This window comes from Apis cerana, linkage group LG15, assembly GCF_029169275.1.
Source record: "Apis cerana isolate GH-2021 linkage group LG15, AcerK_1.0, whole genome shotgun sequence".
NCBI classification, from domain to species: domain Eukaryota; kingdom Metazoa; phylum Arthropoda; class Insecta; order Hymenoptera; family Apidae; genus Apis; species Apis cerana.
In genome coordinates, this window is record NC_083866.1 from 1,809,881 (window position 1) to 1,833,714 (window position 23,834).

Here is a 23,834-nt window from a genome sequence, read left to right on the forward strand (position 1 = left end):
GACACAATGATTAAAAAAAATATATGCACATATATTTATCTATATTAATATTTATATATGAATTAATTATATCTAAGTATATTATATTTTAATATAATTCTATAATATTTTCATTTTCATATTCTCAAATTTTACAAAAAAAAGAAAATGTATGAACTATGAAAATAAAATGTAAAATTTAGTTTTGAAAAGATTTTTTTAGAAAATAGGAATATGGACAAATATGTGATTACTTTTTGTATAATTATCTGCTAAAATAAATAAAGAAAGAAAATTGAAAGAAAATTATTAGAATTTTTAAATATATTAATTTTTTAAAATAAAAAGTAATTATAAATAAAAATAATTTTAAAAATCATTCGATATCTTTATATTAAATTATTCATAATTCTAATTTAAATTTTATATATATAACATATATTATTGTTTAATAACATAACGAGAAAGTATATTACAATTTATTGTAATTCTCAAAATATCTAAAAAATGCAAACTATTATATTATTAATTATTAATTCATAAAAATATGTTTGAAAATGAATTTAAGAAACTGTATATGATTTATTGATCATATCTAAAATATCAGTATTTAATATGTGAAGGAAGTAGCATATTATAATTTAATCTTTAGAATATCAATGCAAATTACTATATCATTAACTATATTAACATCAACTAATTCATGAAATTAATGACTTTGGAAAGAAAAAGATTGTTTATCTAAGATTGGAACTAAAAATAACATAAGAAAATAACATACATCAATCCATACATCAATAAAGAATAATTTTTGAATATATTTACATAAAAATTAAATAAAGATAAAAAATATAAAAAAGTTGTAAATAATTAATTTTTTTCTTATTTTTTATCAATTATGTATATGAATTATTAAATGAATTACGTATCAAATGAATTGTGTAACGTGATCACTTTAAATAATTCATAAATAACATGAAGGTATATTACAATTTATTAGAATATCAATGCAAACCCTTAGAATATTAATGCAAACTATTACATGATTATAATTACATAATTATAGATAATTATAGATAATTATAGTAACAACTAATTCATGAGAAGAAAAAAATTATTTATTGATCATGAAATACAGCAAATCTTTTGACGAAATAGCGAAAAAAAAATATCATTTAAATATTAATTCTTATAAATCCTTTTTCTTATATGGATTATTTCTCTAAATTGATAAATTTTATTATTTTATTGTTTATTTATCAATTTAATATATTATTTAATATATTTATTAACAGATATACAAACTGAGCCATATAACATAACTGCTTCAAATAAATTTAACTCGTAAATTATTTGTTACATGAACAAATATTTCATACAAAAGTTACATAATATAAAAGAGGAAACAATTTAATGTTATTCATTTCTTGCAAATAGATATACATATACATGATATGATATTGATTATTTTTTAAAGAAAGAATCATATATTTTTTAATATACTAATCATAATGATTATTATTTCCTATAAAAAATTATCTAAAATTATTTATAGCAAAAAATTGTTTGATTAAGGAAATATTTTAATTTGAATTTTGTAAAATAGACAAAATAAGAAAAATCAAAGATATTTATATTTATCATTTTCCATCTTAGATAATTTTTTTGAATAATTTGATTAGTCTTTATAAGACATATGATTCAAATTAAAAAAGAAATGTAACTTTCATATGTCCTCTATTTGCAAAAAATGAATAATATCACATTATCTCTTCGTTCACACTTTACAATTTTTTTATATTAAACATTTTTTTATAGAAATAATTTATGAATTATTTAAAATGATTATATAAGATCATTCATCTGATACGTAATTCACGTAATACGTAATAGATAATTGCTAAAAGATAAGAAAAAAATTAATCATTTATAACTTTTTATTTTATATTTTTTATCTTTATTAAATTTCATGCAAATATATTTCAAAAATATAATTCAAAAATATAATTCAAAAAGAAAATCTATTGACAGAAGATATAAAAAAAATTCGCAAATGATTTATCTGTTTCTTAATCTTATTTCAAACAAACATTGGACAAAAGAGCAATATAACTTCATTGAATCAAAACCATCATCTTTCTTTCGTCAAGAAATTCGATAATCGTTTGAAAAATGGAACAGACTAAAAGTATCGAATAAATTTTAAATTTTCAAAGGATAAAATTCATATAGTTTCTCTTTAAATGATTGATTTTATTCTGAATGTAATGAATAAGAACTGACCGTTTGCTTGTATGGCATTGTTGATTTCATTCGGTTGCAGTCTCGAAATTTTAGGGATGAGAGATGGTCCAAGCTTCGACGAATCGGGACTGAGAGCTGTGGATGACGAGGATTTGGCCGTTTGGTGAGATGACACCGTAATGTTCTCGGTCTGACACTCGGAGAACAGTACTCTCGAAGCTTTTTGCGGCTGCTGACCGCAACGTCGATCGCTTCTTCGAGTGGATCCATGGCCCGTGACCTAATCGAATCGAAACATCATTCGTTTTTATCGATGCGTGAAAAATCGACTGAGAGACCGGTCCATTTGTAATTCCACATCTGGTCTTTCGAATTGAAAAATTATATTTAATAAAATATGGATCTTAAGAAAAAGGATTATGAACTTTGAAAATGAAAAAAAAACGTTAATGTCGCAATATTTATATCTGTCGCTTGTTGCATTTTCTATGGAAATAATTTATTTACAGTATTAATATTTACAATTTTTTATCATAAATTATTACATAATTAAAAGATTCTTTCGATATATTATTTCTATTAAATTTCTTCTGATTAATTAATTAGAACGTAAAACTTATTTAGATGATTCATAAATTATACATTTGTGACGATTGATAATAAAATTTTATCTTTATTATACATCCTGTTAGAGATAGTGAATTTCATCTTCAACAGTTCACGATAAAATAAAATGTAATTCAAATTCCATTCTAATACTTTAATATATAAATATGTAAATTACGTAAAGTAAATTTGAATAAATATTACACGCAGATATGTTGCAATCTTAATATCAAGATAACTTAATCTGTTGCAATCTATCAACATGCGATTGCAAAAAATCATTTAATTACAAATGAACAATAATTATAAATAAAATATGATTAAAAGAGAAAGTAAAAGAGAATGTAAGTTGAAAGTAAAAGGAAATTCTAAAAAATATTTTTAAGAATATTACAAAGAAAAATATTGTAAAAAATCTTCAGAAAAGAAAAAATATAAATTCCAATATAAATTTATCATAATTCAACATATTGAAATATTATCGTAATAATTTTCTTTTAAAATATTTTCAAAAAACTCCAAAGAAGAATATTTCTAAAAAAAAAAAAATCGCAAAGAATTCAAAAAAGAATTCTTAAAAAATATCTTCCACCTATTTAAATGAACATTATTCGATATATTATATTATTTCGAGATAAATTTATCATGACGAAACAAAATTTTATAAATTTTAAAGTTAAAACTCCAAACGTAAGTCACGACATTAAGAATATATATTCTTCATCCGACACCGAGTCAAGAAACAGTATCTTCTACTACACAATCTGCAAACACGTATAAGGCAAGATGAAAACGTCGGTATTAAATGTACCATTAGAACACTTTGTGTTAAAGTAGGAAGAACTTGCGAGGCAACTTGCCCATGCAAGAATCAAACTGGTATTCGCACAATGTAAGTGGGCCTCTCAAGACAACGCGTTAAGCTACTTTTCCTCTAGTTCAAAATCGTATGACTTTCTTCCATAGTCTGGCGTGTTCTCATTCGACCAAGTTTCCTCCAACCCAATTTACTCGTCCCTACTCGAAGTTTCGCCACTTTGAGATCTGAAACTTTCCACGACCACGTGTCATATTTGACGGTTTTTAACCATCCAAGCATCATAACAATAAACTTCGTTATAAAGCATGATTGAACTTTCACGAAGTTGTGCAAGTTGGATTTACGTGCTTTTCAATCATCAATTTATACAGGATGGTACACAGATAACTAAAACGAATTTGGCTATTGCGTAATGATTTTAATGAAAATTATTATATATAATATTTTTAAAAGTTGCATTACAGGAGTTGGAAATGTTCAGATTTCTTCGATTTGTTCGATTTCTTTGAAATCATGATTTTTGTATTATGTTATTATCCCAATAAATAAATAAATATGAAAATTTTTAAGTTGAAAATATGTTTATGAATATTTGATAATTTTTCATTAAAAAAGTATTAATATTGTTCATAAATAAAGATATTTCATTAGTTTAAAAGATATTTAAGAAGATCTTTAAAAGATTATATTTTATGTTATTTATTTAAATTTTGTAAAACTTATTATATGAAAGACAAGCGAAACATGAAGGCAATATATCATTTCGTGTTTCTTATCTTTCTTATAAGTTTTGAAAAATTCAAGTTTAAAATTTCTTTAAACTTATAATTTTTTTTATATATGAATAGATTATATTTTTATTAAGAATTATATGTAAGCAACTAATATAATAAAAAAAAATTCTATTTAAGAAAAATGTGTGAATATTCTCTATGCATACAATTATAAAAAAAATTAAAACTATTTATATTAAATATATTCATAGATTCTTGCACAGTTAATTCAAAAGTTTGTATATAAAAATGTCGATGTAAACTTATTTATTATAATTATATATAAGATGAAGAGAAACAGATAGAATGAAACATTCTATTTTTGTTGCATTATCACTCTGTTTCTTGCTTTATCTAACATAAAGTTTAATTGCTTATAATTTGATAAATAGACATTTTTGTGCTGTTATTCAATAAATATTTTTGTTTTGATTAACTTTTGCCTTTTTTTAATTTCTAGAATCGATATTTTAAAAACGTATCAAGAATATATTATCATTTTGTATTGATGATTTATAATTGATACACAAATATTTTATGTTTATTTTTGAAAAAAACAAATTTAATGATTTAATATTCTATAGAGATTCAGAAATATATAAATATACAAATAAATAAAAATGGAATAAAATTTTAATAAATTTATGTAAATATATGTACAATATATTTGACTTATTATTTTTTAATATTATTTATTATTATTGAAAATTGAAATTAATAATTTATTAATGTAAATATTTAAAATAAATATAAATTTAATTTTTATACTGTATAAAAAAATAATCAAGAATAACTTTTTAAATATAAAAACTCAAATTCCAAATAAATGGACATACAATATCTCTGCAATATCTAAGCCATTAGTATGTTATCGTTATTGTTATTATTACTTTTATTATCTAAAAAATGTATTATATAAATTATATAATATAAATCTAAAGATAGAGAAGTATAAATAAAAATATAAATAAGAAAAAATTTAGAAATTAACATAATCCAATTAATCAATTATTAAACCATTTATTATGTTCTAAATAAATAAAAATTAAATATCGATTCCTAATATAAACAATAATAATAATATAAAATCATGTGATAAGAAGTTTTTATCTTTTAAAAAAAAATAATTTCGTAATATCAATTTTGAATCTACTAAATACACACATTTACCATATATATGCTAAATATTTTCACAATTATATATAAAAGGATCAAGGAATTAACAATATTGAGAGAACAAGTCATCACGTGCAAAACATCCAATACTCTTCACGTGTTAACAAACAAGAGAGCATGTAAAAATAAAATGTTACACATACGCTCGACCGGAATCTTTTCTTATCAGTCTCACAATAAGAAGGAAATATTACCTGCTGCTGCTGAGGCTGCTGCTGTTCCTGCTGAATCTCGTCGTGTTTCCGTTTTCTGCTGACGTCCACATTCTCGCTGTTCTCGTTGCAGATCGATCTACACTTGCTGCAAAGCACCTGGCGCGGCCTCAACCTGACCGTTGGCCGAGCATTCTTGTACCTGGCCGGTGGATTGATGTTCCTACGAAGATCGACTTTCGCAGCGGTCAACGTGCTCTTCCTCTCTTGGAAATAGCTGAATCGGGCCGCGATTGTCGCCAATTTGTCGCCATCAGGATCCGGTACCGGTTCAGGGGGTTGTACGCCGCACGGTAGGCCTCTGTAAGACGATTATTAATTAATGTTTGGCCGACCATTGAAAATTAATTGGCTTGGATTGATGTTAATTTGGAAATCGAAATGATCGAGTGTATTAAATAAAATAACTTGATTTTCGAAAAATTAATACTCGAAGAAGTATACGTAAGGAAATATAAGGAGGGATGAAGGTATCTTGTGGAATTTTTAAACATTTATCTTAAAACTATACTAGCTGTATTGAACGATCTCATTAGATTGTACAAATCAATATTAAAAAATTTAAATAAATTATTCTGTGTCTTGGTATTTTTGAAAAGTCAGAGTTTTTTTTACTTATACAAAGGATATACATTGGAAAGTTGATTTTAAAAGTTAAAACAAAAGTTGGAATATAAAAATATCGGTTGAGACTTTAATTACTTATAAATTAACTTAAAAATAACCCTTAACTTTTCTATATATCAATTTTTACAATTGTTTTGACGAATTTAAAATCTAGAATCTAGCTAAAGTGTCCTAAGAATATATTAATATCCTATATATTTGCAATAATAAGGTATTCAAACAAGATATTATTTAAATTTTCTATTAATTTCATAATTTCAATTCAAAATATTTGAAGATTTTTAAAGAAATTTTTCTCAAACTTTTTCAGACTTTTACTTGTTAAAAATAAATAAATATTATAAATGATCGTCGTTTAAAATTTGACATAATCGTAAAAACGTTTAATGAAAGTTAATTCAAAATTAAAAAGAAATTGCAGAGAAAACTTTTTAATTATGGGAATCTCATTTATCTCAGTTAAAATTTTAAGAGTTAAGTATTGATCATACATTCTATTATCTATTAAAATTTGTTAAAATTAAGAAATTAAAATTAAAGTGTATTTATAATTAAAATATTTGCTACTTTATAGGTGATAATTTAATTAAAGATAATACGATAAATGAAAAGATAATAAATATGCTAGGATAGGAAATATGCTAAGTATGGAATGTATGTATATTATGTGAAAACAAAAATATAATTATAATTACATAATAAAAGAATGTAGAGAGTACAAAACAGAGAGTACATAACATGTCTGGAAAAATGTTAAAATTAATTAGTAAAAGAATAAAGAAAAAAAGAATAAAGAAAAGATGAACAAAAGAATAAAAAAAAATATAAAGATAATTAATTTACAATAAATTATTATGTTATATAATAATATACATTTTTAATTTTTTATTAACTCATAAAAGGATCGTATTTATTTTATGAATGGAACGTTGTATATGTTTATAACGAACGTTTGAATTATTTCCGATGATGTTTTAAACAACTTCTATTTGAAATTTGTATGCACAGTAATAAGTTTAATTGGGGTAAATACCAGTTGGTATTCTTATCAGTTTTTGATACCACTAAAGAATTATGCGACAGTTTGAAGTCTGAAATTTTTTTTTCTAAATACATATATAATTTAGATAAAAATCAATTCAACGAACAATTAATTTTCCTATAAATCAGAAATTAGATAATTAGAAAAATGATTAAGATAATAGAAAATTTAATTTTTATAGAATAGAAATTGGATATTCAGTAAAAATATTTCTCTATTATTTGTATAATAATAAAGAATATTTTGTATCATAACATTTCATTTAAAAAGAAAAAAACAGTCAAATTGTTTGATAATATTCCCCATATTTTATATTTAAATACAATCAATTTTTTCTGTAATGAAAACTTTATTATTTGTGTAATAACAAAGAATATTTTATCTCGATATTTAATTTAACAAAAATATATATATATATATTTAAAATGTTTAATAATATTAATATTTATCTTATCTTATCAGTTTTATATCAGCCGTATAATAAGTAGTTAATATTTAATTATAGAAAATCGATATCGATTGCATTATTATATTGGAAGGAATAATATTCCTTCTATTTCATCAAAGTTCTATTTCTTTTTCGTAGGATTTTATTTTATTTCGTGAGTAGGATTCAATGTATGGGTGGAAGAAGAGGAATCGATTGGGCGAGTCGGTGGACTGGGAATTCGAACGCCACGTTGCTGGATATCTGGGTCATTGACAGACTGTTTCCTTCTTAACAGTTTAACGTATCGAGCTATTTATGCTAGATTGATAAACATGATATAGATTGATAATCTTATATTTTTAACGAAAAATAACGAAAAGAGATTATGTGGAATATAGATTAATAGAAAATAAAGAGAAAAAACATAGAGAAATAGAAAGAAAAAAATGGGAAAATGGAAGGAGAAATTGAAAAATTAAAGAAAAAACAGAGAATGAAAATAAGAGAAAATAGAAAAAAATTTTTTAAAATTTTCAAAATTGTTTTCGGACTGTAATGGACCGTGCAGTATACTCGTATTTTATTTTTAGAAACAATTTTAATGAAAATTTTAGAATTATGAAAATATAAGCGAGGAAAATTGGAGATGAAATTAGAAAATTAAAGAAAAAATCAAATAATGAAAAAGAAAATTGAAAAATAATAAAAAAGAAACACTTTAAAACTATGAAAAGTTTTTATTTCATTATTTGGGAGATTTGATTTTTTTTTATTTTCTCATTCTGATAAGTTAATATTAAAATTAAAACAACATGTCAAAATAATTATTTTGAATTTCTTTTATGATTATTGAAAATATAATAAAGTATTGTTAAAAGATGTTTCGCATTGGAATAGAGAATAGTTATTACATGTGCCAATTTATTTTCTTCGTAATATTCTAATTTTGTTCGTCAAGATGAAATATACTTAGACATACACTTAAATTTTGGTACGTATTTATAATGTAAATACAAATGTATCATATATGAAATATATAGATGAGTGATTTAACAATTTTCGAAAATAGTTACAACTGACGAATGAGTTACAAAATGGAATGAGTTACAAATATTTCAACAATATTCGAATAAAATAATAATATTTTAATAAAATAATTTTATTGAATCAAATTTTTTCAAATAAATTTTAGTAAAATTAAATATTTAGTAAATTTAAATATATAAATTATTTATTTTTAGTCTATACCCAGTGTATAATAAATATTCTTTTTAGAAATAATTTGAATGGATTTTATTATTTCTGAAAATTTTAAATATTTTAAAAAATATATGAAAATTCTATTTCTAAGAATAATAATAATATATATTTATATAATCAAAGAAATAAAAAACAATTTATTCTCTTTTTAATTGTATTTAATAAAATATTGTTTTTTTAAATGAATATCCTGTTTTAATAATTTGTTTTATTTTTTAAGATAAATAATAGTTTAATTTATATTTATATCAAAAAAGAGATCAAAAAATTAAAGATATAATACTTTATGAATAGATACCATGAATCTTATCAAAAATCAAATTAAGTTTTGAAAGAGATTTGAAATTTTTTTGAGCAAACTAAAAAATTGCTAAATATTTATTGTTACTATAAACTTAAATAACAGAATTTTAAAAATCAAAATTTATAAAAATTTTACTTCGTAATAAATGAACTAATTTTTAGAAAAGAAAAAAAACTCTATAAGAAAGAGAAAAACTTAAAAAATGAAACGAATAAGAAAAATATTCGAACATTTCGTGATATCATAAAATTTCAAATTCGAATTTCACAAATCTAAAAATTTACTTTGGATCTATATCCGATAAAAATGTTCAATTTCCATGTTTTTCAAAATGCTAAATTGAACATTTAATTAAAAAAAAAAAAAGACGGAATAAGCTTCAATATCTTTATTTGCCAGACAATTTTATTAATTATTAACCTCTTCAGATTTATCTTCTTATCAGAAATTCTTTTTCTTTAATCCTGATACTTGAATAGATTTACCATTTTGAATAGATTGATGAACGTTGAGTCGATGATTAATGAGGACGTGAAAAGGCGAAAACTTGATTATATCCAAGAGAAGTCTTACGACATGTTATGTACCAAGAGTAATTTGAAGAAGCATTACACCAAGAGATTAATTTTAACAACATGTTTCAACTTTTCCTTATAACGATTCGTTGAAATCGTGGTTTCTTATTTTCTCCTCGACGGAATGTGAGTCATTAAGATATTTGTCACTGCGTGATGAAACAAGAACGTATGAACAACTGTTTGAGAACTTGTTGAAGAACACTTTCATGCATAATATCAACATCTGTTAAATTGCTTATTTGAGCCTATCTTGATCTTTCATTGTGAAAGGGATGAATAAATAAAAAAATATATATATATTTTCCACAAAACATTTTTAGTATATTATGTTTTGTTTATAAAACTATCATAAAAAAATATTTTCTTATTATAAATAATTGAAAGATAGGCAATAAATGCATTTATTAACTCTTTGCGAACGAATGCTATTATCATATCAAAGTAACAGTTAAATAAAATTAAATTATATATAATGTTCAATTATTAATAACATTTTCATAAAATAATATTTTTCTTTTATTTATGTTAATTTATAATCTCGTTTGGTATCAAATCATATATTTAATTATAATCTATTTATTTTTATTTATTATCTATAATTTCAAATAAGAATTTTATTATCAGCCAAAAGTTTTTAAAATATTTAAAATATTTTTTAAAATGATATATCAATTGTTGAAAATGAACTATGAAAATAACTATTTTCTATTTAATCGCTGTATATTATTCAATCGTTCAATTTAATTTTCATAAACATTATTTTATAAACCAAAATACATTGCTTTACTTGGTTAAATCCACCATTTAATAATTCTTAACGATATGATAAAATTACCCCAATTACTTAAAAACATTAAACACTCATCCTATATTATTTATATTACTAATATTTCATATTACACTTATTCGTTTCAATCAACGTAGCTTTCTTTCAAACGAACATTTAAAAAATAATAACAATAAAAAGAATACTTGATAAAGCATATATAAGGAAACAAAACATGAATCATGATCATAAAGTATGAAAAGTAAAGCAGAGTAAAATCGAGGCGAATATACAATCAAGCATATAATGGTGGCCAAACGATGGAACATCGGAAGGGGGTGAGGGGTTGAAAGTGTTTTTGATATCACAATTACGCACACAGACGCGAAATAAGTATACTTTGGTTGAAAAATCACAAAATCCATGACGTATTTTCATGAAAATTACGGTCAAATTACAGAGATGGAGGAGATCTGAAATGGCGGGAGGGAGGAAGAGAGAAAGAGCGATACGCGCGTTTAATGAAATGTAAGAGGGAAATGATATTGATCCGGGTAGATCGAATCGCGGTAAGATAATGAAGACCTTTCGTAATGAAAGTACTATTATCATAATAGCCTTCCGAGACTACATAGCTAGCGATGAAACACGTAAGCAGGTAACCGACACTCGGGATACAGGTGAAGTCATTGTGTGTCTCGATTGCGATTTCGTGACTACGTGTCTGTATAGGCAAGCTTCGTGGAGAGGAGAATAAATAGAAAAAAGTAAAAAAAAAAAAGAAAAAAAATAAAAAAAGAAAAAGAAGAAGGAGGAGGATTTTAAAATGATTTGAATGGACCACTCATTATGAAAGTATTCCGTATGTAACTCCATTTCTGTAAAAATTGAGGAAATAAATGATTTAAATTTTTTTTTACTTATATACGATTTAAATTAAAAAATAAATAATATCGATTCCTTGGGAATTATTGGAGAAAATACATATACAAAATGTTAATATATTTCTATTCTACATGTCAAAACGAACAGCAAAATTGATATGCAAAAATGTTAAAGCTTGTTTGTTATAAGCAATTTAAATTTACTTTAGATGAAATAAGAGGCAAAATGAGATCATTCTATCTCTGTCATATTGTCATTTCACTCTATCTTTATTAAATAACTTAAGCAAACTTAAACTGCCTATAACTTAATAAATAAGTCACTAAATAAATAAGAGTTTTTTGGATACAAACTTTTATGTTTATTTTGTTATATAGAGAAATTGAGTTCTAGTATTGATCTAAAAATATGATTTATTATAATAATGATAATAAAATAATTATTTTTTCGAAAACATGTTAGATAATAATTATATTAAAAATAGTAAAATTAGATATCTTGCAATTATTCTTCTTATTTAAAAAAAATAATTAATAATAAATATAGATAACACTAAATATCATTAAATATCAGTATTTTCATTTCATAGTTAATTTAAAACTTTTATGTATTTTATAAATCTGTATAAATTGCATTTCAATTCAAAATATAACAATTATATAACAATATCATTGCTATTCAAAAATTAAATATCATTTGTTAATAATTGAAATTGTAGATAATTTCCTAGAAACTGAATGATGTTTTCTTTCTCTTATTGTTAGTCTATTTTCTCAATCTATTGTCTGGATTACGGTTTCGTGACTGAAACTGACCGAATGTTGGGAAAAATTAGTTGGAACGAGATAGAAAGAAATTTTTGTTCCCTTTGTTCGTCTTTCTGTTCAATTTCCTGTCAAAAGATTGCGGACGAAAATGATTTTTATCCAACTAGGATCAGAAAAATTGTATAAAGCTTCTATTTTTCCATTGTGTGTTTTTATAATTGAATTATCTTATTATTTTCAAGAACTCGTTATTATGGATTAAAAGTCTACACACGTTTTACATAATCTTTGTGTGAGGAAGTTTTTATTCAAACAAGTTTTAATTCAAACATTTTAAATATGTAATTTTATTCGTTGAAATTTTTATCTTGTCTGCAATCTTGTCGACAATTCGATATATGATATAACTTTTTACCGTGGAAATGAAAATACAATAACAAGTATTATTAATTTCAATCTATAATCTTGAATAGGATACAAGTATAAAATAAATTTTTGAATTAGAATATTGTTAATATAAATTTTACACGCGTAAAAAAAAATGTATTCATATTATTTATAAAGAAAAAAAATAATTTTCATTTAATTAATATTAATTAAAAAAAAGATATAGTAAAAAATACGATTATTTAGAAAGAAATAATAATCTAAAAATTACAAAGCTTTAAAAGCTAAGTAAGTAATTAAAATTAATTTTTTTGAATTGAAAAAATGATTTTGTATTTGCAACAAATTTGTAAAGAATCGATTTGCATGAATAAAGGAAAGCAAAGAATAAAAATATTTTAAACAAATAAAAATTTTTTAAATTCAAATTACGTGGATATTTGAAATTTATTTATAAAAAAACATTTTAGATGAATTAAAAAAAGCAGAGAAAATAAAGAAAAAATAAAATTATGATAAATTATCATAAGGCATAATATATTACTTCCTTCTTTCACAATAACTGTCTTTTCATCTGCGACGTGTCTTTCTTCTATTTGCATATAACATTCATACATGTAAATTATGCATAAGCACGTGCATATTTACGTATTTTATTTTTGCCTTGTTCCACATCGTCTGACATACTTATTCGTAATTTAATTATAATATTTATTATAGATGAACAAATTAAACTTTAGAAATATTTAAAGACAAAAAATATTTAAAGATACCAATACTAAAGATACCAAAAATATTGGTTTTTAATTCATTAATATCATTTATTACTGTAATATTTCTTTTGTAGAATATTAAAAACTTGAAAAATTTACTTACTTTTTTAAATATAATGAATTTTTTACCATAAGTTTATCAAAAATGTGTAAATATTTTATTGAAAATATCTAGATTTTTAAAATGAAGAACAAAATATATTTCAGAAATTAATTTCAAGAAATACCACCAATTCTATAAAATCCAATAATCTTCCTGACATACATGGCTCCATTCCTAAAAATCCTATATACATATAAACTCCATTCAACTTCAATCATTTCTATTTCTTCAAAACTTCTATCAATTCATCTTGCCTACACACTGGTTCTAAAAAAATTCCATTCCATTAATCCTTTATACTTTTATACAATTTTATATGGATTTAACATTCTATTTTGATTTCTTTTTTTTTCTTTCTTTTTTTTTTTTTTAAATATATAAAATAAACTCTCACAACTTATATCATTTTATTATTTTGATTATAAAATCATGTCAATTTCTGTGTTAATATAATTAATTATAATTAAAAAATATATTTTGCAAATAAATATTATTAAAATATTCTCTAAAAAAAATCATAATTCTTTTGAGTTTATTTTAAAAACGAAATCTTTACTTTCACTTTGTGAAGTTAATTTTTCTTAACGGTACTTTTACAATAAGAAACGTGATAGGGAATGAAAATTTTTTTGTTTAAATTATTCAAAAATTAACGGAGACAAGTTTATAAGCGCATAAAATTTTCTTGCAACACGAATTATAAATAATTTGAAAACTAAATTTTAAGAATTCATTTTGTGATTTTGTCTCAATCTTTCATCTCCATTTTATGAACTTTTAATGAAAAATATATCAAAAATAAAATAATCCAAACTATACTACGACTAAAATTATAGATATGAATATGTTTAATGCTTGTATTATCGTATTATATATTACGAATACTTTCTGAAAATAAATTGTGTTGAGATAAAATATCGCAAACGTAAGATTTCAAAAGATTATACTTTCAAAAAATCATAAATATTTCACAAACATAAAAAAAATAAAATAAAATAAAAATCCAACTCCTCATTCAAAATTTCAATTCACAATTTTTTATATTTATTTCTTTAGTCGAAATAAATATAAACTTCAAAAAATACAAACGGAAAGATTCTTCAAGAATTCTTCAAAATTTTTCACGAGCACAAACATTAATCAAAACACTAACAAAAATATCCTCCAAAAATTTCGAAAAACTCAATTTTTCATACTCCATCGATTCCTTTAAACAAAATAGACAAATCTCAAAAGACAAGTAAAAGAATCTTCTAAAAAAATCTTACCAATCCTCAACTGCAAAGAAAGAAAGAAAAAGAAAGGAAAAAAAACTCGATTCCCGACCGATAATATTTCAACAATCTCTCCACTCAGAGCCACTCGGCCGATCCTAAAAACCATCCATCCATCGAAATTCCCTCCCAGCGGTTGCAATTCCTAAGACGAGTTTTCCATGATGGCAATAGGCAAAAGAGGTGGGCAGCGCAGGAATGGCGGAGCAAAAACGAGGCAAGCTGACCGCGGCCAGCGGTTTCATAACGTCGAAAACCATCTGTGCCATGCAGACAGGTCCACCAGGCCTTGCCGAAAGATTATTGGGCAATGGTTCCCCGGCCCATGTTCTGGCCGGCCATCAAGCCTAGGCTTGGGCTGTTTCGTGCAACAACACGACGTTGGTATTGATTCGAGAGAGGGGTGGACAATGAGCGACAAGCCTGGACGGTGTATCCATTAATATTTTCCGGTTTTTCGATAACGGGAGACCATCGAAAATTCCGTGGACGGTAGCAAATGAGTGTTCCAGATAAAAGGCAGCCATCAGAGGGTGACGATGAAAAGGGAAAGATGAAGGAGAGAGGTTTCCAGGTCGTCAGGAAGATATATACTTTTTGCTTTCTTTTTTTTTTTTTTTTTTTTTTTGAGGAGGAGAGGAGAACTTTTGAGAGATGGTATATGAGTGCGGTTTTCATTTTAGGATTGGTGTATAATGTCTCTAGGATTATTTTTCGAAAGCATTGGTTTATTATTCTGTTTTTATGCGTGTATGCGTGTGTATGTATTGTTACAGAGAGGAATATTTGAGAGGCGGCTGTTTTAATTCTGGCGAAGTTTGAAGATGAAAAGATGTTGGAATTGAAAGTGTTTTTTGGTTGGATGATCTTTCTCTGTCCGAAATTGTATTGTATCTGGTTTTTAAAGAGTGAATTTATTTACGAATGATCGTGGAATTTTAAAGGAAAGGCAAAAGATTAATTTATTTCATTTTCTAATTTTAAATTTGTATTTGTATTTGCGTAAATTAATGATAATCGAATTATGTAAATATTAAGGGATATATTTGATATATAAAATATTATATTTTAAACGTCTTACATGTACGTTTATATATGCATACATATGATCAAAAATATAAATAAATATTATAATTTTTAACACTGTTATTCATTCTTTTTTATTGAAATTTTGATACACTTCTATCGTTTTTCTATTTAATAAATTATTCCTATTTAATGCCAACAATTATTTTTATCATCCCTACACGAAAATCGTGACAATTAATAAGTTAATTCTTAATAAAATATAAAATTATTTTTAATTCTATGTATTTAAATTCGGCATTCAATTAATTTTTCTTAGAACGAGACAGGATAATTATGGAATTTATTTAGTAATAACATTTTCTTTAATTTTAATTTGAAACTTACTTTCGAAGACTTTATTTATCATTAAGAAAAAACATATAAATACAATATTTTCATTCATCTTTACAAAATAAGGAAAAATTTCAAAAATTCAATATCTCTTTACTTTGGTCCACAAAATGATCAATATTTATCCAGAAATTAAATTATATATCATTTCTTTCTATTTTCAAAAAAAATTCCTATCATTTCACCATTCCACGTAATTACTCCAAATAACAAATAATAATAAATAAAAAAGAAAAGTCTAGAAAAGTCTTGAAATATGAAGCTCATACTCCATCATCTCTATTATTTTGAAAATCATCGTTTCCAGCTCTATTTTGAAAATTTCTCGCGTCTTTTCACGATAAACTCTTTCGTAGGATTTTTTTCAATGAGACGAGAGTCTCACACGGCATTCGTTTATTGTTTATACATATGCGTGGCGTCTTATGACGTCCCCGTTTCCCAGAGTCTCTACGTTTCACGACTCTGTGAGTAATTAAGGTAGCTGCAATTAGAGACGTACCAACCGAAATGAGTAATGAGTTTCAGCCGGCGGATGACACAGGTACATCTCAAGCAAAAGGATCTTCTACGACAATGGCAGCGACGTTAATACAGTGAAATTTTGTATAATTGTGTGTTTATCTTTTAAGTTAAATTTTTTTTAGTATTTTATTAATGAAAAGAATTCGAAGAATTAATAATTGAGAAAATTTTCTTTTCTAGATCGTGTCTTTCTCTTTCAACCAATGCTGTAGATATTAATAAAAAACAATTCAATTTATATTTATGCAATTTGAATCGGTTAAATGAAATTTTTTTAATCAATCGTGTCCTCGTCTTTTAAACAATATACAATGCATCAATAAATAAAATTCAATGTTGATTTAACAGTAAGTTCAATAGCTAAAGCAAAATTTGTATTATTTTGTCAATTAATATATCACATATATATCGAAATAATTAGTATTATTTTATTAATTGGAAATTTGGAATTTTTGAATATTGGGATTTTTTTTTTTATGATAAGAACTTGGATACTAAAATCTAAATCTATATTTGTAAATCGACAGGGGTACGATTGCAAAAGAAATTTCCAATTAAAAATAAATACTTGTTTTAAAAAAATGTTTTTAATAAATTCTTAATTCTTTTTATATGCTATATAATAAAAGATTAATTATTTGACGAGAAATTGATCAATATATCATAGGCTCGTTATATAATGTAATAAATAAATTCAAATTGAAAAATTGAGATATATGATTAAACCAAATAAAAAAAAAGTTTTTAAAATTATTCATTCAATTTATTATTATTATCATTGCTTAATAATTGCGCATAATGTTTTAACACCTATAAAATTTCTTTCAATGGAGTTCTTAAAATAAAATTAATATAATATTGATAATTAAAAGGCATACATAAAAAACGAAAACATTTTGCAACTAATGCAAATGAAGAAGGATCATTTTCAAAATTAAAATTTACAAAAGATGAATTGAAAAATTAAATGATACAAACATTTTTAAATTATTTCACATAAATTTACCATGTATAAAATAATATTTTGAAAATATTGAATTAATATCACAGTATTTTAATATTGTATTGTATAATATTAATGAATACCGAATAATATCTTAACAGAGATAAATTAACTTTATAAATATAACTTATAGTTGTATAATCTTTAAATACCGAAAATTTTTTTAAGAGAAACAGTAAAAGTTAATTTAAAAGTAAATTTATTTTTTTATCGCTTCATCATATTATTTACAATCATACTATTATCAGAATTAGATATTATTGTTACAAAATTTTTTCATAAACTCTATAAAATTAATAGGTCTATTCATATCCCAAGAACAAAAAATAATAAACTACTTTATTTTTCGTATTATTATTTTCTTTTTTTTTTTTCACAAATCGTAAAATATTATCAATATAAGACATCCAATTTCAAACGTACGTTAATTTAAAAATACCCCAATCCCATGAACTCTTTTATGAAATTGTAATGTACAAGCAGCCAAAAAATAAATCACACTTCACATATCGAATAAAACGGATAAATAAAAGGTGGAAAGACCCGAGAGGCTCGGCCAGAACGAGGGAAAATCTACATTCGTTGTTCGATCCGATCGTGAAATCTCGCGTGATGAACGAGCTTTCCGCGTAACTCGAAAAAACTTCAGAAACTTGTGCATTCAGGCTGCAACGTGTTCCACCGGTGAATAATGCGAACGGATCCCGCGGTAATGTGATTTATATTGCACGGTGAAATATAGATGATCCATCTGTAAAGGAAATTAGAACGGATCAGGATGAAACTACCGCGAGATCTCTCGTGATTTTGATCGTTATCTAGATAGATTATATGTTCTTGATCACTGATTATTTTGTTAAGACTAGATTAGTTGTAGATAATAATAATAATGGTATTTAAAATTATGAATAAAATTCTATGAATAATAATAGTAATATTATTTGAAATAATAAATAAAAATACAAATTCTGAACACTAATAATGTATTTTTGGTTACACAAATATAATTCTTTAAGTATTGCTAATAATTTCGGATGAAAAAATATGTTTTGAATTTAAACATTTTTAAAAATTTTTTTGTCTCTAATTTTATCTCTAAAAAATAAAAACGTAATACTATTTTTTTGATAATGTATAAAATAGTAATATCATAAATTTTAAAAAACTTATTTTTTTGATAAAAATAATATCTTGTTTTTTTCTGACAATTTTTAAATAAAAATTGAATTTTATTCGTTTTTTTTTTTTTTTTTTTTGACAATACTATAATATTTCGTATCGCTTCATAATATTCTAATTGATGTGAAAACGAGTTCGATAATTTGATATATTATGACCCTAATATGATCTTGGATTTGGAAATACGTATAGAAAAATAATTTTATTTTTTATATGGAATTGCAAAAAATCATAGCTTGAAAATATTACAAAATTTTATTATGTATTCCCATTTTAAACTTCATTTTTATGATCACTTTTTATATTTTTTAAAATTTTTATTCTGTTTCCTGCACATGTATAATATCATATTTCAAATAAAAAATTTTATAAAAATATCTTATCGAGAAACTTGACAAGAAATTTTCTGGTGCATGTAAATAGAATCTGATATCAATGCATCGATACACACGAGGAATAATAATTTCATTTGACAGTGATACGACAGATTTTTATTTATAGAATATTGATGTACGAAATGGCTTGATGGCTTTGCATATTATTACAACTATTTGGCAATATATAAAAAAATATTATGTTTTTTTTTTTTTTTTTTTAGAAAAATATTAATACTGATATTCAGACGATGATGTAATATATTAATCGATTACGAGTGTACGAGTTACGTAATATGCATGTGTTTGATAAGTTTGAATTTCAATGGATGAAAAATTCGCTGATATATCACGAAGAAAGATGTTCATTTATTAAAACCGATCTAAAATAAATTCAAGTCGCTTGATATTTTAACGAAGTAAATACAAAATGCTTCAATTTTTAATAAAGTTTCTCAGTGTATATTTCATACAAAGTAAAATTACAATTTCTCATTATCAAATTAGGATAATTAAAAATTTTCAATATTTTCCATTTTTTTAGGAGAAATTGAAAAGGATAAATAAATTCTCATACCAATATTTATTGATTAGTAAAATGTTATAACAAACATATTAATAATATTTCATTCTTGTGACTTGTTTATAGCATGCAATAAAAGTCCTCGTCATAACAGTTTTATTTATTTTCACTTTAATTTAATGGTTATAAAAATAAAAAAACAAGTAAAAGTTAAAAAATTCAAAGACATTCATAGGTATTAAAAAATTAATTGCTATCTATATGATCGTAAAAATTTAAATAGACAAAGATACTTAAGACATGACATTCTAATGAGAAAATTAAAATCTTTGTATATATAATATTTTATTTTTATTTTTATATTTTTGAAATATACAATATATTCCGTATTAATGTAAATATTTAAAAGTAAATGCATTAACATATATATATCACACACGATTAAAAAATAAAAATATCATGTAATCATGATTTTATCTTGGTAGAAGTCTAGATTAATTCTTTGAAAAACATTTGATTTTTAGTAATTGTAAAAAAAAAATTCGACAAAATTGATATTATTGGATTATATAATTATATTGATCATCAACTCATTTTATCCTTTATCATTATTAACATTGCTAATTTTGTTGCAATTATTTTTTAAAATTTCAAACTTATATTCATACAATATTTTCTCCTATTATTTATATTCACAGAGTATATTATTAAAATTGCGTAAAGAAAATCTAATCTATAATCATATTTTCGAAATATATTTCTTTTATCAAGATCGATTCTATATTATATATAAGTAACAAAAATTGCAAAAGTTTAAAAAATTTGAAACTATTAAAAGCTATCATTAATAATTATTATATTATAAATTAGAAAATTCTTCGAAGATTATTTTATACTTTGATCCCTGAATGAAAAGTATTTTATAGTTTCATGATAATTTTGATGGGAACTGATACGAAAAAAGGATTTTTTATTTTTTCCTCAAAGCAACGAATCATAATGAGGTAACCGGTTTTAACGATACATCTGGTGACATGAGTCCATACTTTTACTCGTAAATTTGTTGCTCCGAGACTTCACGACTGATTATATAAAACCATTAGCTGATTTGCAACGATGTAGGATGATAAATGTAGAAATCGGAGTGTTGAGAAATATCTTAATAGAACACGAGATAAAATGTTATAATTATACATTTTATTACTGAACTGCAACTGAATTTATATTCCACATAAATATCTAATAGAAGCAAAAAGAACATTCATTGATTTTAAAAAGTCTCTATTTAGACACTTTAGTTCTTTCGTAATATTTTATAGATATAAAGAGACAGATAAAATTCGACAAAGAAGAAGATTGAACTACATAAAACATTTAAAAAGATCTAAAATTCAGTTTCTTTTAATATTGAATTCTATTTTCCGTGAATCTGGATTAAATAAAAAACTACTCTGAATTGAAGAAAAAATCGAATCGGATTAAAGATTGATGAAGACGTAAAAACGAACTTTAATTTTTATTAATATTTCGTGCCAAATCTGAAATTAAATCTTTTCGATAGAAATAGAAATTCAAGTAGAATTACGAAAAATTAATATTTCAAGGGGGCTTGAAAGTTGCACACAACGTGAATTGATTTATGCTTAATTTTTTCCAATATTTCATATAATATTTCATAAAAATTTAATGAAGATAGATATAAATTTTAAAAAAAGTCAACAAACTGAATTGAATTAAGAATTCATAAAGATTTAAAAAAGAATATAAATTGATTTAAATTCGATACTTTTCTAATTTTTCGTAATAAATATAATAAATATAAAACCTACGAATTTGACCAAAATTGATTAATTTTAACGTGAAAAAGAAACTCAAAGAATATGAAACATAAATAAAAATTTACAAGAATATAAAAGCCGAGTTAAGTCAATATAAGTTTCTTCCAATATTTCATTCAAAATTTAATCAAGATGGATAGATAAATAGATTGAATCAAGATTTTAACTGAAAGAAAGTTAAATTGAATTTTTATTAAAAAAAATGAAGGAAAAATGAACTTAATTTAAAATTTTTCTAAATATTTCATATAAAATTCTTTAAATAAAAGTATGTTGATAGAAATAGAAGAAAAAAGAAAACGAAGAGAAGAAAAGATGGAAAAAGAATTCAAAATAAATTGAATGAAAAATTTTTAAACTTAGATCAATCTCAATTTAAAATTTTTTCTATATTTTTATTTTTATAGCAGTAAATTTTAAAAAACTTTCAGATATATTAAAAATTCAGGAATAAAACGTTAAATCTTATATTTCACGTTCATTAAATCAAAATTAATTAAATAAAATAAAAAATTCACAATAAGACTTAAAGCCAACATAACCTCAAAATAAACAAGAAAAATCAATTAGATCTAACGAAATTAAATTCTTTCATTTCTTTCAAGATTTCCTATCAAATTTTAGACTTAAACAAGACAAAAGAATTACGAGAAGAAAAGATAGGCAAAAAAAAAAGGAAGTTTGAAGTAGTTCGAACGAAAATAGTTCGTTGAACCGACCACATTGCACAGGGTTGCTCTAACAGATTTCAGTTTAACGATCCATAGCGACGCTTACGTGGCCATCTACTTTGTGCCCTGTCTGGAATACCTCTCTGCTCTGCTCACTGTTCTGCCTGGCAATTGGTGTCGTTCTCATAGACATCGACTATACTCTCTTCGTTCCCTCTCTGGATACCGACCATTTATGCCTCGGATGTATAGCGCATCGTTGGCCATCTTGCTTTTGCTTTTGCCTCACGCAGACGTTATGGAAATATAGAAAACAGCTGTTTTCAAGACTTGAGAAGAACGATTCCACACTTTTTCTTGTGTGAAAGTTGAGACTATAAGTGAAGACCACACGAAGGAAATATGATAAGTTTGTTTCTGTTGATTTTTTGTTTGGAGGTTAAAAAAAATATTGCGATATAATATGGTTAGAAAAGGGAATATCTAAAAAAAAATATATATATATATTTTTTAAAAATAAATGATAATAAACGGTAACAAACAATATTTTTGAAATGATTAGGATGATAAAATAGTAAAAATATTTTTATGGATAATTTAATAATTAATAATTAATAATAATGGTCGATTTGGATGATTGAATAAGATAAATGGATAATATATTACTTTTTATAATAAATTCATTTCATAAAGATGTTATTTTGTATCTATAAAAATTAGAAATATTATATTTTTATATAAATTTAAAATTAAAATTAGAACAAGCAGTAAAATTAGATAAAGCAATTGTATTATATATCGATAAATTGTTGATTTATTAAATTTTATGATTAAATTTTGAAAAATAAATTTCAATTTGTTTATTATCATCTAAAAATGAATAAAATTATTAACATTAACACATACAATTTAGATATATGGATATTATTAAATTGATTTTGTACTCGCTTTACCAAATTTAAATAATTTCTTAATTACTTTTCTATTAATAATGAACTATAACGTATGAAACAAAAAACACAAACAATTTTATATTTTTAATTATCATTTTACATAACATCATACCTTTTCATAATTATTGTTATAAGACATTTTATGTTAAATTTCTCTCTAATAAAAGAACTTATCATATTTTAAAATTGAGATACAATTTTTAATCGATTGAAATACATTTAATTTCTCTTGAAATTCCATAAAAACATTTCAAATTTTTTTCAAAAATTTTTCTCTCTTCTCTTTCTCTCCAAATCGATTTTAATTTATACAACATAAAACAATAGAAAATATTTGAAGAAG

The 23,834-nt window shown here is 23.5% G+C and overlaps 1 protein-coding gene across 1 annotated transcript in view; it reads right to left on the bottom strand.

Annotated features, from left to right (window-relative positions):
* The window catches only part of LOC108000773 (uncharacterized), a 69,824-nt gene that overhangs the window by 14,881 nt on the left and 31,109 nt on the right, over window positions 1–23,834 (bottom strand). The window contains exons 2-3 of the mRNA XM_017061377.3: window positions 5,793–6,111; window positions 2,263–2,503 (exon numbers count right to left, since the gene is read on the bottom strand). Coding sequence (XP_016916866.2) covers window positions 2,263–2,503; window positions 5,793–6,111 — 560 coding nt within the window. The remainder of the gene's footprint in view (window positions 1–2,262; window positions 2,504–5,792; window positions 6,112–23,834) is intronic.